The sequence below is a fragment of the Struthio camelus genome, chromosome 10 (genome assembly GCF_040807025.1).
Source record: "Struthio camelus isolate bStrCam1 chromosome 10, bStrCam1.hap1, whole genome shotgun sequence".
In the NCBI taxonomy this organism is placed as follows: Eukaryota; Metazoa; Chordata; class Aves; order Struthioniformes; family Struthionidae; genus Struthio; species Struthio camelus.
In genome coordinates, this window is record NC_090951.1 from 12,759,366 (window position 1) to 12,773,343 (window position 13,978).

Consider the following 13,978-nt stretch of genomic DNA (forward strand, 5'->3'; position numbering starts at 1 on the left):
TTTTTCTTCATGCTCAGAGGGCCTAAAAGACAGTTTCTTTAAAATGCAGCGATAGGTTTCTTTCTGCTCAGGCTTTGTCAACATTTATACCCCAGTATTTCAGCTAATCCAGGTCCTCACTGTTCTGGGGCAATAGTTTTTTCATAATTATTTTGCAGAATTCAATAGAAACTAGTATTATTTCATATTTAAAAATATGCAGCGCATCTTCCATTTTAAGTTTTAGTAGTATCCCTACTGATCTCTTTTGAAACGAAAACGAGATAAAGTCCTAAGAGAAATGAGAAAACACATACAACCCATATTTGACTCTGCACATATAAGAAATGGCTGCTGAATGGAAACACAAAGGCATCGTCTTATTTCTAAATGTCTTTCATAGAGTTTCATTGAAGTAAACAAACAGCAATTCTTTCTACTTTTAAAAATATCAGTATACCTCTAATATCAAGACTTCCATCATTCTCAGCTACTGAGTCTTCTTCAACACTGCTGTAAGAAATCAGCAAAACCATTTTCAAAGCTGCCATAAGTTTTGAAGCACATCTGAAAAGCATACCCATACAGTAGGCCCAAGATTTTTGCTCCTTTTGAAAGGGACAGCTGATTTACACGTTAAAGGGTTTAAACCAGCTTTCTTGATAAGGCACTATTAAGACTCACCACCCACTCTTCCTCACATATGAGCACCCCAGTTTTCAGTACCTCAGAACATATTTATTATCTTCAGTGTACTTCCAGTATATAGGCTATTGTCTTACATCAAAGGTCAACAGATATATTCTGGTTTAAAATAGAGCAGCTAAAATCTAGGTACCTGATCAAATGGACAGAGTCACCACAGGGAGGTGCTTATATCACTAAAAACATGATGGAGTTGCAACCTTAGAAAATGATTTTAACACAATGGAAATATTTACTGATATTTGACATTGCTCTCTGTAACCCAACACATCATACCTAAGAATTACAATGGAAGAACATGTTACCTACAAGTGAAAGCAATTTGTATTCAATTTTGGAAGATTTGCACATCACAACTTCATTGCTACAATGTTTAGCCCACCACTTAGAAGAATTTACACGACAAGTAGGTGCCTAATAAAACATTTAGGGAGAGGAAAGTCAAGATATTGGCCATGCACTTCCAAAGCCACTGTTGAACGAGTAAGTGCTGAACCAAAAGCACACAGCTGCACAACCACAGTGCAGCTGTATTAGTAACATGTTTTGCTGAGATTGTGCTAATTACTCCAAGTTTGACACTATAACAAAACAGCTCAGCTTATTCTGGAAGCTTTACCTAATAACGTACCACACAACTGTACCAATGAGGTTATACCGAAATCTCTAGTGCTGCACTGTAACATGCTCTATGAAGATGCATATCCCACCCTCGGGCATCTAGGGACACTTTAATACCAAGAACTACATGTGAGACACATGAATAACTTCCTTCCATCTCTTAGGGTGAGAAGCATAGAACCAGCAAAAGAAATATCAGAGTATCACAGATGAAGCATACCCACAGAAAAGGCGAGCTTTCCTAACTTATTTCTAGCAACCATACGTGCCCACTTCAGTACTAGGAAGTAAATGAAAATAGGAACGTTAGCACAAATCCCAGGGCCATCCCAATGCCAAAAAGGATATTTACCTCAGAAAGAAGCGAGAGCTCACTTAACCCTCTTGTCCCAAACCACTTCCTTGAGACAAGCACGTTGCAGGAAGTGAAAGGACGTCTACCTCCCTAACAACACAACTGATACAAATACTTCTGGAAAGGGAACTGACTTCCCTTCCCAGACTCCCCCCTCTTCCCAACCTCACCCTGTCTCACAGGGCTCTCAGTAAGTGCAAGTACAAGAGAGCAAGGCAGAAGATGAAGGAAAAGACTGACAAGAAACTATTTTTCCTGCTTTATTCCTCCCACCTCCATAGCTTTCTTTACACCCTGTCCTAGTTCTACATTCCTCCTCAGAGGAACAAAACCTCTAACCTTAGTCACCAGCAGCATTATAGCTACGAGCGCCCAGACGCACGCCTAGGCCGACGCTCTCCTCAGAAGCTTCTAGAAGCAGCTAACAAGCCAACTCAATAGCCAACTTTCCCGCGCTGGGCAGCACCTCCAGCGCGCAGGCGCAGTTCCACCCAGTACGCACGCGTATACGGGGAGCGAGTTCCCGCTAGGGCGGTTTGTGCCTCCCCCCCCCCCCCAACTGCGAGCTGGTGGCTATTGCGCATGCGCTGCGCGGGCGAGGCCAGAGCGCTGGGAAGAGGCGGGAAAACGCGGCAGGGCGGCGCAGGCGCCTCCTCAACTCCTTAAACGAACTGTGGTGGTTTAGGTGAGAGCCCTCCCTTTCCACTGCGGCCGCCCCGAGCTGGGCGAGGCGAGGCTCGTCCGTGCAGCCCTGACGGTGTGCCTGACGGAGGAGGAGCGAGGCGGGCCGCTGGAAGGCCGCGGGCGGGTGTGGTGGTGGTGGTGGCGGCGGCGGCTGTGGCAGCGGCCGCCCCGCCCCGCCCCGGGAGGCGGTTGCCGCCACGGCCTGGGCCGCGCTCGGAGGGCGTTCCTGAAAGCCTTGTGAAATTAGGCAGGTAGGGAGAGAGCCGCTGGCACTTCTCTACTGAGGGTCGACTACTACGCTCTTGAAGAATCTTCAGCAGAAAACAGCTTGTGAATGCCTCATAACCTGTAGGTTTGGGAAGGAAAGGTCATTTCATTTGCCCCATCTCAAGCTCTGTGGTAAAACAGTTATCTGGTTGTTTATGCGTTTTGTCGTATTCTGTCCCCGTTTTCGTTCAGGCTTAAAAATCTTTTTTTCGGCCTGACTTAGCTTTCTGCGACTTCGTAGATACCCTGCCAATCCCAGAAAAGGGGCAGAACATGCAGCTGGGAAAAAGAGACTGCTTTTTTTTTTTTTGGTCAGCAACACTTAGACTGGCTCAGTATCTTGAAACTTCAGCCTTACTCATCAGTACTTTTAATTTACTACTACAATATATTTATTGTGTGTGTATACTAAGACACTTATGTTTCCATTCTACCATTACCTTCATTTTCTGTGTAGACAGCATGTTTTTTGTTACGGATTTTGTCTTTTGACCTTCAGGCTCCCCCAGTGGCTTTTATTAGCGCAAAAAGAACGTATTTTAAGTCACATGAGACAATCTGAAGATAGAGAGGCAGACTATTCACTTAAAATACAGAAATTACAGACTTAGTATTGTACTGTTTTTGACACATAGCACAAGCTAAGTTTTAATTAATACAAAAATGATTTAAAACGCACTGGTGTGTAAAAAGTTGTGTAAGAAAATAACCTCTATTTAGGTTGCTGAATCAACTTCTTTCCTAAAAATAGTTTCTCCTAAAAGCCAGTTTCTACTACAGAAGTAAACTGGTAGAACACCCACAAAATACAGAAGTGACAGATCAACAGTAAAGCTCTCCAGCAACTCTGAAGGACTAGATTGCAAAATCAAAGCAGTTGCAGATGACATAATTGTTTTCCATTATCAGTTGTCACTCATAGAGACTAAAGGATTTTTTTAAGCCTCTACAAGAGCAGAACTGAGCATTTGACCACTGTTGCTACAGAATAGCAGTTAAATAGAGTAGTCCTGCCAGTTACCCTAAGTTTTATTTGTTCCTATTTGTCTTCCTTTCCTGAACTGACAGAGAATAGCATGCATTTACTGCATCACTGTGTACCAGCTCAAAAGGAGGAGTCTTTCTTTCTACACAGAAGGTGAAAAAACAGGGCCCAACCTGTTAGTTGCTATATCTTTTTGTTAGATTTGTGTGTCTTTTCAGTGTAACTTGTAAAACAGCCTAGCAATTACTCTGATGACTTATTTTGTCCATTTATGATGATAATAAATAATGTTTGTTACCACTGACCTCAAAAACATGATCATAAACACATCTTTCATCTTTCTAGTACTACAGTGGCCAGTGTTAATCTCTAAAAGCTGGAATCATGCAAGGCCCTATTAGAGGATGTGCTTTCTTTGCTTCCTCTACATTTTTCTCATTTTCCCGTTTCCTTCATGTTCAGAAGAATTGGTGAGAATATTCTGAATGAGATTTTAATCATAATACACAGCTTCATTGGATCAGGAATGGTCTGAGCATTTTCAGCTATGAAAGAAAGATGCACATTTTCCCAATCAAAATAAATGCTGCCAGCCAATTCAATTTAATAAAAATATTGTAGAAGTTTTTATTTTAATTGAAAACCAGAATACAAAGCTTCCAGCTTTCTGACCAGCTCTACTGGCTAATCTAAGTCATCATTCATTCTTCTTCCATATAAGAGATCCCACACCCCTGCCCCATCTGTTCCACTTGTAGCACCAAAGAAATAAAATAGACTAAAAATCCCAGCACCAGCAAGTAGCAATGCTTCCTCTGAAGTCTTCAAATCTCATAACAGAGATACATTTAGCAAAATAGTTACAACGCAAGATGTGGGGTGTTAAAATGTGTAAGCAGGTGTTTTCAAGGTTGTACCTCTGAAGTTGTTGGTATCCTTTTGGAGCTAAATAATTTATTTTTCCTATTTTTCAATTACCAACATCTTTAAAGTAAGTATGATAATAATAATAAAGAGAATGAATGCATTCAGTCTGGTAGCTGACTTATGTCTAAGTTACCTTTGAAAATTGTAAAGGTTTGCATAGATTACCATTAATAGAAACAGTTCAGATGTATCAAATATAAACATTAAGTTTAAAAATAAAAATCAGAAAACTAAGTGAATTTTAGCTAACAAAGCTATATATGCATACATATACGCGGGCCTTCCCCAAAATGAGAGACTAGACTGGAAGATTTCAATAGAAATAGAATGAAGGGTTTCATTAATTTCTAGACACACGTTACAGTTGTTTAACTGATAACTCTGGGAAGCATAGTAAAATAATTATTGAATTCAAAACACAGTTGTTCTGAACATAAGTTTACTTTCATTTTCAGTGAGAAAAGGACCTGTGTAACCCAAAGGAAGCATATTCCACTATTAGTATGTAAGTAGAAAAAGGTAGTGTAGTCTTATACTATATAGTAATTATACTGAACTTTTTCAGTATACTATCTAATCACTGTTAAGTTTAATCAAGTAATTAAGCTGATTCAAGTTTTCAGTGGTCACATGTATATCACAACTGACACAACTGTGCAGTTCCAGAGAATCAAGGAATTAAATGCACATAAATTTCAAACCGATACCCAAATTAAATACTTGGCAGGGCAATGAAATATTTCAGTACTTTTAATCTCTAACTCAAAGTAGTCTCCTGGCTACTTGGCAACTGTTAGAAAGGACCAAAAACACTAACAAGGAATATGTATGTAATTAAATATATTCTAACTTTAAACAAAATGCATACTATAATCTGCTATTGTAATCTGAATTACTATTTATCATCACTGGATTCATATGTTTATATTTTGCTTCAATATTAACATAAATAGTGAGATCATTGATGTTTTTTATTACTATCCTGTGAAATATACGACCCTCTTTCATTAGATCTTCCACCTTCTTATCTGTTGACAAGGTTATTTTCTTTTCCCCTGTATAATCTGGATCTTCTGGATATAACTCATCTCCTGGGAGGAGGAAAAAAAAAGTTTTAGTTATACATTGCTCAGCTTACTTTTCAGCCTTTTGATTGAATGATACTAGCAAACTGTAAATCTTTTTCAGGATATGAAACTCAGCGCCAATAGATTTCACAATATAAATGTAAATTGCCTCCAAACTTCTCCGTATTTAAAGATACAGCCACAAATTTCTACGGTATCTGAAGTGACACAGGAGAGTACATTTTAGGTGTTGTAATGAACGTTCCAGTGCTCTCACTAACACTAACATGCCATAATCACAGTCTTGTGAGATAGGAGTTTATGTTACGGGGGAAAACAAGACAAAAAAACTTTCTTAGATATATAAAGGTAGCGTACAGTATGCCTAAGAATATAAACGGTTATTTCACTCAGTTTGATTGAGGAAGAAAACGTGTTTTGCTGTATAAATGTATGTGAATCTGCATGAAAGCCAACATAATACCTCAATACACAAATTTTAGTGATCGATTGTTAACAATAAAAAAGACGAGGACAAGAGAAAGCATTTAAAAAGTGAACCAAGGAAGCAGAAAATAATAAATGGCAGAAGCAGCTGGGACTCTCCTTTTTAAAGCAAAAAGGGGCAAAAATGCATAGGCCTCATGAAATTAAAGATATAAGTAGGAAGAAAGAGGAAAAAAAGAAATAATTTATCCTTTTAGATCACTCCATTAGCACTACAATTGTGAAAATTGATGCTGCAGCTGTGCTTGATCTACTTGCCCTTACAAAGTCAAATCGACAACTGAAGTCAAATGAGAATTCCAATTAAGAAGGACCAAATAGGAAGAGCTCTAATATCCTGCAGATAAAAATGGAAATAAGTTGAAATGCCACAATTTCTTCATAAATTAAGACATTAATGGCAACCATATGATAGCTGAGACTTAACGAGATTATGATTAAGTGCAGAAATAACTCTGCTTTCTGTAAGGTCCAATAGCTTGTCTCTGACAGCAGGCAACATGAACTGTATCAGAGAAGGAAGCCAAACAGCTTGACTTCTAAGAATATTTTCCTTTTCAGTTATAGACTGATTTATATCATGTGGCATAAACTCAAGTTTTTGTTATATTTGAAGAACTTTCACTTGGTTTCTTACCTGGTAATAGCTGAATGTAACCATCAGAAGCAGTTAACATCACGGGCATCCAACGTTCACATCCTTCTAGAGCTCGATCAGAGTTGAACTTATGTAGCTCATGAAGCGAAGAAAAGTTGCACAACCTACACAATTCATAGAACTGAGATGGGGCAAACCATATTTCCTGAGATTTAAAGCGTTCAATGGCTTCTGGAGGTGATGACCACTGTAAGAGGAAAACAAACCTTCAAATAATAGTTTCATCAGCAGATACTGAAAATATCAGTAACCTTAAAGCCCTTAGCATTAGCAAGAAAGCCTCACAGAATAAGAGCACGAAACAGGCTAATGTTGCTGAACGCAGTAAAACCCATGGATAAACTATACCAAAATAAAAACAACAAGTGATTCAAGAAGTTTGAACATAATAAAAGAAATCTGTAAAACATAATTTTTTTTCCTATAAATAAACCTTCATTTTACATGTAGGCATGCCAGCTCTGGAACCTAAAACTGAATCTGGCCTTAAGAGCTTGAAGAAAAGGCTACTGAAATAAATGGAGAAAACAGAACTCGATTGTGAAGTCAGTTAACAGAGGTTGCTACCAATGCTTCAACAATTAATTGAAAGTTATCTCTAAGCAGGTGCTTCCTATGCACATTGTTTTCAGAGCAGGAATATCCACCTATTCGTATTTAATGAACATGGAATTCTTCTAGGCGTGTAAATTATTCCTAATCTTGATCTCGTATGATGAATTTGGTAATAGAAATGTGTGAATAAACATTTACAGTAGATTTCTGCCATTATTAACAAATAGAAAGTTATAACAAGCACAAGCACTTTGAAGATCAGATCTCAGGTGCTTTTAGATTTCTATAGCAAGATCAATTAAACAAACAAAAAGGTATAGAAACATTAACAATGCCAAAAACCGGCAAAATTTTACAGAACTGCCTGGTTTGTCATCAACTTTTAGCTTGCTTTCAGACTTTTCAGAGGCTTAAAAAAAGTTTGTTTAAAGACCGATGCATCTGACTGAGTTGTCTTTAAAAAGTTCCATTCATCATCAATCTTTACTCTGTTTTATCCTTTCAAATTAAAAAAATCAGAAATTAATATAGCTCCAAAAATATTTTAGTTTTAATACAACAGCATGCTTCAACAATTTTACACGTTAGATAAAATATTTCGCCTAACTCCACAAGAGATCAAAATTATTAGCAGCTCTTGCAGCCCTGAAACACTCAGGACCACCTTGGTATCTCGAAGCGTACCGAACGTTAGCGGGGTAGTAACAGCAGTACTCCATTGATACTGCATGAAGTAAACGTATAAAGAACCATCTTCTAGAAGTCATCCTCCACCTTCCAAACAGACCGTCATTCAAGGTGTAAATGATCTGGAGGCCAAACACTTCCTCCAGCATCAAGCTTTGCATACTATAATCTTTAAGAAATGAATCCTCTTCTATCAGATGCTACAGCCCCCTTCTGACCAAAGGGTACAATTGCAGTTATTGATTAGAAACAGAAATGTACACAAGGAGAGGATTATCAGAGCGAGGAGCACTCACTTCCGATTGCTTCCACCTAAAGGGAGAGTTAGTAGGGCGTCCAGACCTTTGGCTGACTATTTTTGATCACCTTTTCACTTAGGCTGCACTGAAACTGGGCCAGGCACTTGACTGTTTTGGGGCTGGGGGAGGAAAGAGAGGTGAACAGGGGGGCTGCATGTGGCAGAAGCAGGCTCCCCTGGTGCTTAGTGCCGTTCAAATACCCGCACGGCCGGAATATGAAGCGTGGCACGTAAAGGAGAGCAGCGCGGCGGGCGGGAGGCGCTCCTACCTGGAAAGCTGTCACCTCCTGGTCGTCCTGCGAGGTGTGGGGCGGCCGCTTCTCCAGGCAGCACAGGTAGAAAGCTGTGTCGTAGCGCCGGCCGCCGCGGCCAGCCCTGCCGACGGGCGTGAGCCAGTTGCTCCACTCCCGCAGAGCCCAGATATTGGGGACGCAGCTGAGGTGGCGGCACAGCTGCAAGAAGCAGCCCGGGTCCTCCTGCACGCGGCGCCGCCACTCGCTCAGCTCCGCGGCGGGGGGCAGGCGCCCCGCCGGCAGCGGGCGGACCGGGCCGCTGCCGGCCGCCGGCCCGCGCCCCGGCACCACCAGCAGGATTCCCGCCTCCTCGAAAGTTTCCCTGATAGCGCAGATACGGAAGGCGACTTCCCCCGGCAGCGGCGAGCCCAGCCGCTCGCGGTCGGTGGCGAAGAGCGGAGCCCGGCTGCCGCCGAGAGGCGGCGGCTTCACGAGGCCCAGCCCGCAGTGCGGCGAGGCGGGCAGCAGCCCCAGCCACTCAGCGGAGAAATCCGCCGCCTCCACCAGGCCGCCCGGGAAGACGTAGGCGCCCGGCAAGAAGCCGCTGCGGGAGCTGCGCTGCAGCAGCAGCAGCTCGTAGTCGAAGCGGCCGGGCGAGGGCCGCGGCGGCGCGCCCGCCGTCAGCAGCAGCGTCGCCGCTTCCCTCCAGTGCCGCAGCCGCGAGTTCATCTTGGGCAGGGGGCGGCGGCGGCGATCGCGCCCCGGTTGTGCCCGGGCGCCACCGCCGCCTGGGCTCCCGGAGGAGGCACTACAGCCGCAGGCGGCGGGCGGGGCGCCCGGCGGGCCTCGGCCGTGGGCGGGCAGCGCCGCCGCCGCCGCCGCCGCGGGCAGGAGCGCGCTCTGCGAGCTAGAGGCCTAGCGGGGCAGAGGGCATGGCACTGAGCGCGAGGGAGGCCGATCAGAAGCAGTCAGTAATGCCTCAATCCCAGCATTACCCTAATCCGGTAAGCAGTGTCCTCAAAGGGCAAAAGCTTAGGTGAATGCAGAGGGTTTACAGGCGCAGGGCTTTTAAATGGCAGAGAAATGAGTCAGTCACTTTCAGTTTATTGAAAAGCCACTTTACATTTCCCGAGGTTTCAAAGCACCAAGTTTGCGACCGGCGTGATAAAAGAGACACAAATATCAAGTGGTTATGGACCGCTAAATCTTCACGACTGCCACTGAAGGTGCTGTGGAATCATGCCCTGCAAATCCAGACAGGGCCAGGAACTCCGATTTGTAATGCTAGTACTTGCATTGACCCACAGGCAGGCCTCGGAGAAAATTTTCCTCAATTCCGCATGAACACATGTTGATAACAAAAATTACTATACTTTTTTAATTCAATTAAACAAATAGAAGAATTTTTAATTCCCATCCAGAAGCTGTTTGACGTGAATCTCAAAAAAGTAGTTATCTAGCAGGAAAAGTCATATACCTTCTCCTACTATTTAATGTGAAGAGTATGGTTAAATGTAAGGCAGAACATTTTTTACAGGGAAATAATATATCCTCTTGCCAGACACACAGCGATCCTTAGTACATCTGAACCATAGCTATAGGTCTCTTAGACCTTTAGTATGTCTAGATGGGTGCCAACTAGTGAGAATCCATTAGTAAAATACCGAAGATTAGAGTTAATTATTTTAACAGAGATGTATTGCTTAGTTAAAATCAATTAAAATTTGTGCTTAATTTTTATATAAATTACTCCACCTTAGTCAAACAATAGACATTCTTTGAGAGCTTAAAGAAAACACTTATTTACAGCTCTCTGTAAAAAGAAAAAGATATTTAGATTAATATTTGAGAATGATGTGTCTGTGAACACGTCTATACAGATATATATATATATGTGCACATGCACAAAGCGCATTCACTTTAAATCCTGTCTGAAGGCCCTTCTACTTTCATCTCAAACACAAGTGCTGAAAAGATGGAAAAGTATTAAGACCAAATGTGAGGAAAACAACTGAAGACTCAGAAAGTTAGAACTGTTTTGTTGAGAATGGAAAAAAATTAAAGATGGATTTAAAAGCCCAAATACTTGTAATTCTTGGCCTGATTCAAAGACAAAGCAATCAGTGAAGTTAAATTTGTCAAATGTAAAACTGATTACAAAAAAAAAAATTTTCTTCCAGCTCACAATTATCCCATAAAATGTGTTGTCAAAAGATTCTGAAGCTCTCATTCCTCAGAATACAATCCAGTCACTGATACATTCAGGTAAACAGATTATTTTATTATTTCTATTTGTTTGCTTCAGATTTATTTAAGAATTTTATTATATCTGTTAGGGGGATGCATTAAAGTATCTCAGGGCACCAAGACACTACTTCTGAGTACTTTGGTTTATTGCTTTAGCAGCACTGTGTAAAATAGCCTGTTGTATTATATTACTGTTGGGCTGTGCTACCAGTTACGTACATATTCATACACTTGATTATCAAGTTAATGTTTAAAAATTTTATTTGTGCATGGAACTTTGGGAGTGGTGAAGTGAAATTTTCAAGGCTAGATGAGGCCTTTTCATTAACAGCCTTGAAACCAATTAGTAAATTTGACCTAGACAGATAGACAAAAAGCAGGTAATGGTGATGATGGACCTGACTTTATCTGAGTGAGGATATAATCTTGATAAGCATTCCATACTCTTAAGTTGTTTGAATTTGTTGTAGTAGACTTCAAAGGGGAAGATTATGTAGAATTTTAGCTCATTTTTATTAAAGAGCTTTTCTAACTGGAAGGTTTTAGGAAGTCCTTTGAACAGTCATTTCACTTTAGGAAACATTTTATTTTATAATTTCCATCATGTAAAATTTGATTTTTGTTTCTCAATTTCATCATAGATGGGTTTTTTTGAATTGATAAGGCGTTTAAGCAGAAGAAAACTGATGACAAAGAACGAGAGATTTTGTAAGAAAGTTATTTGCATGTGTCATACAGAACCTTCCTCCTATTCAGAATCTTCTGTTGCTAGTTTGTTTGGCAAACATCTGCATACCTGCACGTGCCTCTAATGACCACTCCATTCTATTGAGTGTATACTTCTGCCTATGAAATGTGGCTCTCCCTCAGTGAAAGGCTATTTAGAGACACTTGGACTAGTGGGGTCCCCCAATATGCCAGTTCACAAAAAGAAAAATTCAGTCAAGGCCGACATAGACACAGCTGGGCCCTAAGTTTATCCTGATATTAGGCTGCACACTGCAGAGAAAAGAAGGTTAGCCAGTTGGTTGATTATGTTAAAACTGGGACAGAATGTTGGTTGCCGTATAGCCAGGCAATATACAAATCTGTCCTTCCTCCCTCCCTTCCCCGTGACCAAATACATATGCAAACCCAGGACATCTTGTCACTCTAGCCTCATACTGTCATACTGACTCATACTACCATCTTAGGCAATGTGAGCTTTAGGTCCACTCCTGTGCCTATTTCCTAGTGGACAACATTTTGAACCTAAAACAGTGGAGTTCACCTCATATTTCTTTGCCTTTTGCTGTATTCTTAGTAACCTATTTTATTGTGTTAAGCGTACATCTTGTTAGGAAGGTACTTTGCCTGAAAGCCGCTTTAATGGTGAAATATTAATAAACTGTGAAGGTTTTCTGAGATTTCATGTCCAATGGGCTTGATTTTGCAGATCAAAAAGATTCAGGATCCATTATGTCAGATCATAAAGGTATTCAGCATAAAGGTATTCTAAGTAGGAAATACTCATGTACAGATAATGAACACCACCATTTTCCAATCAGCTGAACATATAGGAAACCCTTGCTATGGCAAAAATGCAATGTATGATATCCCTAGAACATTCATTCTTTCATAACATCCCCTATGAAAATCTGATAGGAGACAGTGGTGCGGATTATGTTCTTGTCTTAAAAGAAGTTTCTAAACTTGATCTACAGCTTTTTTTTAATCCAAAGCAGTCTGAAGGTTTGCCAATGCTAGTATGTCAGGCAAGAATATCCTGGAAAACAATTTCTCTGGCTTCATTGATGTACAGGGGTCCTAAATTTGGCAGATCTAGCTTTGTAGACGCTATTGTATGGGGGGAAGCTTTAGTGTGGGGCTGCCATATGTACTGCTGCTTGCACCCTCAAACATAATATACCGGATCTGTGGCTAGAGAGTAGTTCTGTGGTTGCTTATACATTACTTATGGCTGTTATCATCTGAAGCAGTCCTTTGGGATCAAATACAGCCAAGAGATTATTCTCCGCTCCAGTTTCTACCCTTTTCCAGACAGTTCCAGGGTAAGGAAAGCATCTTTTCCTCATACCGAGAATGACCTTCTTTACCCCAAGGGTCAGCATATAAACGGTTTCAGCATATTGATGGCAATTTCCTCTCACTATCACCTTACAAAAAAGTAGTTTAATATCCTTTCATGACAAAGTTGAAACTGTCTTATGCAAAGTTCTAGAAGCATGAGTATGAATCTTTAATTGACCCAGTTATCAAGACTGGAGATGGCAGGAGTTCAGAAACTCTGCTAACAAAGAGGTAGGGTGTCAAGGGATGTTTTACCCCTACCAGTTTCCTACTGAAAAGGGAAAGCCTAAGCGCTGTGAATGTGCAGGGGTTTGCATCTCCTCTGTGAAAGCTATGTGAGTAGTATCTAGAGTTAGCTTGCTGGAGAGAGCTCAAATGAATATAGAAAACATCCTAAAGCCAAACTAGACTTATGGTTATCTCTAAAGCAAATTCTGTTTCTTATCTCCGACTTAGATAACTTCTTTCTTCAATTTATTCTGCTAAAATGCAGAGCTTATCTCACATGTACTTAAAACCTGTATAGTGTCAAGAGTGATTTCGGGAGGAGTGGAAAACCTGGGATATTCTATTCCTCAGGAATGTTGATCTTAAAACAAGAATACTAGTTTATTCCATTGCTGCAGTGTCAGCATTCCAGCGCAAGGGCATTCTGCATTCATCTGGGCTCTCTTGCATTATGCTTCTAGGGCCAGTGTGTAGATGGGGAATACAGGAGACTAACTTAGAGAAAAGTCTCCCCATAGCAGGAGTTAGTTAGAGATATTCACAACTGTTCGTGATGCCAGTAGGAGGTAAAAGAGGAGGCTGGAGAGTCAGATCTCCTTCCAAATATAAATGATTTTTTAAAAGTGCTTTTGCTGAAAATTAAGAATTCAAACTGCTTTTCATGCAGCTTGTATGCCAGAACATACAGTTGTCTCAGCTCAGTGGACCCTGAATACTATTTGTATTTCAGTTGATTGTTTTCAAAAACAGGCTGTGCTGTACTGAAAAATAAAGCATTCTGAAGCTATGCAAAAATTATCAAACGAAACACTAAGATTATTACACTGATAATGATTCTTTGTGGGATCGTATTTCAGCAATGTAGAGATTACTTCAGTTACCACTTTTGAGACTTCTGAAGATTG

The 13,978-nt window shown here is 41.0% G+C and overlaps 2 protein-coding genes across 7 annotated transcripts in view; both read right to left on the reverse strand.

Moving 5' to 3' along the window:
- TDRD12 (tudor domain containing 12) overlaps positions 1 to 4,065 on the reverse strand; it is a 42,429-nt gene extending 38,364 nt beyond the window's left edge. For 5 of the 6 annotated variants that reach the window (XR_011143127.1, XR_011143126.1, XM_068955434.1 and 2 more), the window contains exon 1: positions 440 to 4,065. Coding sequence is in view for 4 of the 6 variants with exons in the window: in XM_068955434.1 (XP_068811535.1) it covers positions 440 to 463 (24 nt within the window). In the remaining 2 variants the exon portion in view is untranslated. The remainder of the gene's footprint in view (positions 1 to 439) is intronic. The other variant, XM_068955433.1, reaches the window with a different exon arrangement.
- A 133-nt stretch (positions 4,066 to 4,198) lies between these two features.
- On the reverse strand, positions 4,199 to 9,288 carry NUDT19 (nudix hydrolase 19). Its single transcript, XM_009678426.2, has 3 exons — positions 8,565 to 9,288; positions 6,735 to 6,942; positions 4,199 to 5,614 (listed from the first exon to the last, which is right to left on the reverse strand). Exons 1-3 carry the CDS (start codon positions 9,255 to 9,257, stop codon positions 5,391 to 5,393), a joined length of 1,125 nt encoding a protein of 374 aa, XP_009676721.2. The 5' UTR covers positions 9,258 to 9,288; the 3' UTR covers positions 4,199 to 5,390.
- Positions 9,289 to 13,978: the final 4,690 nt, after the last annotated feature.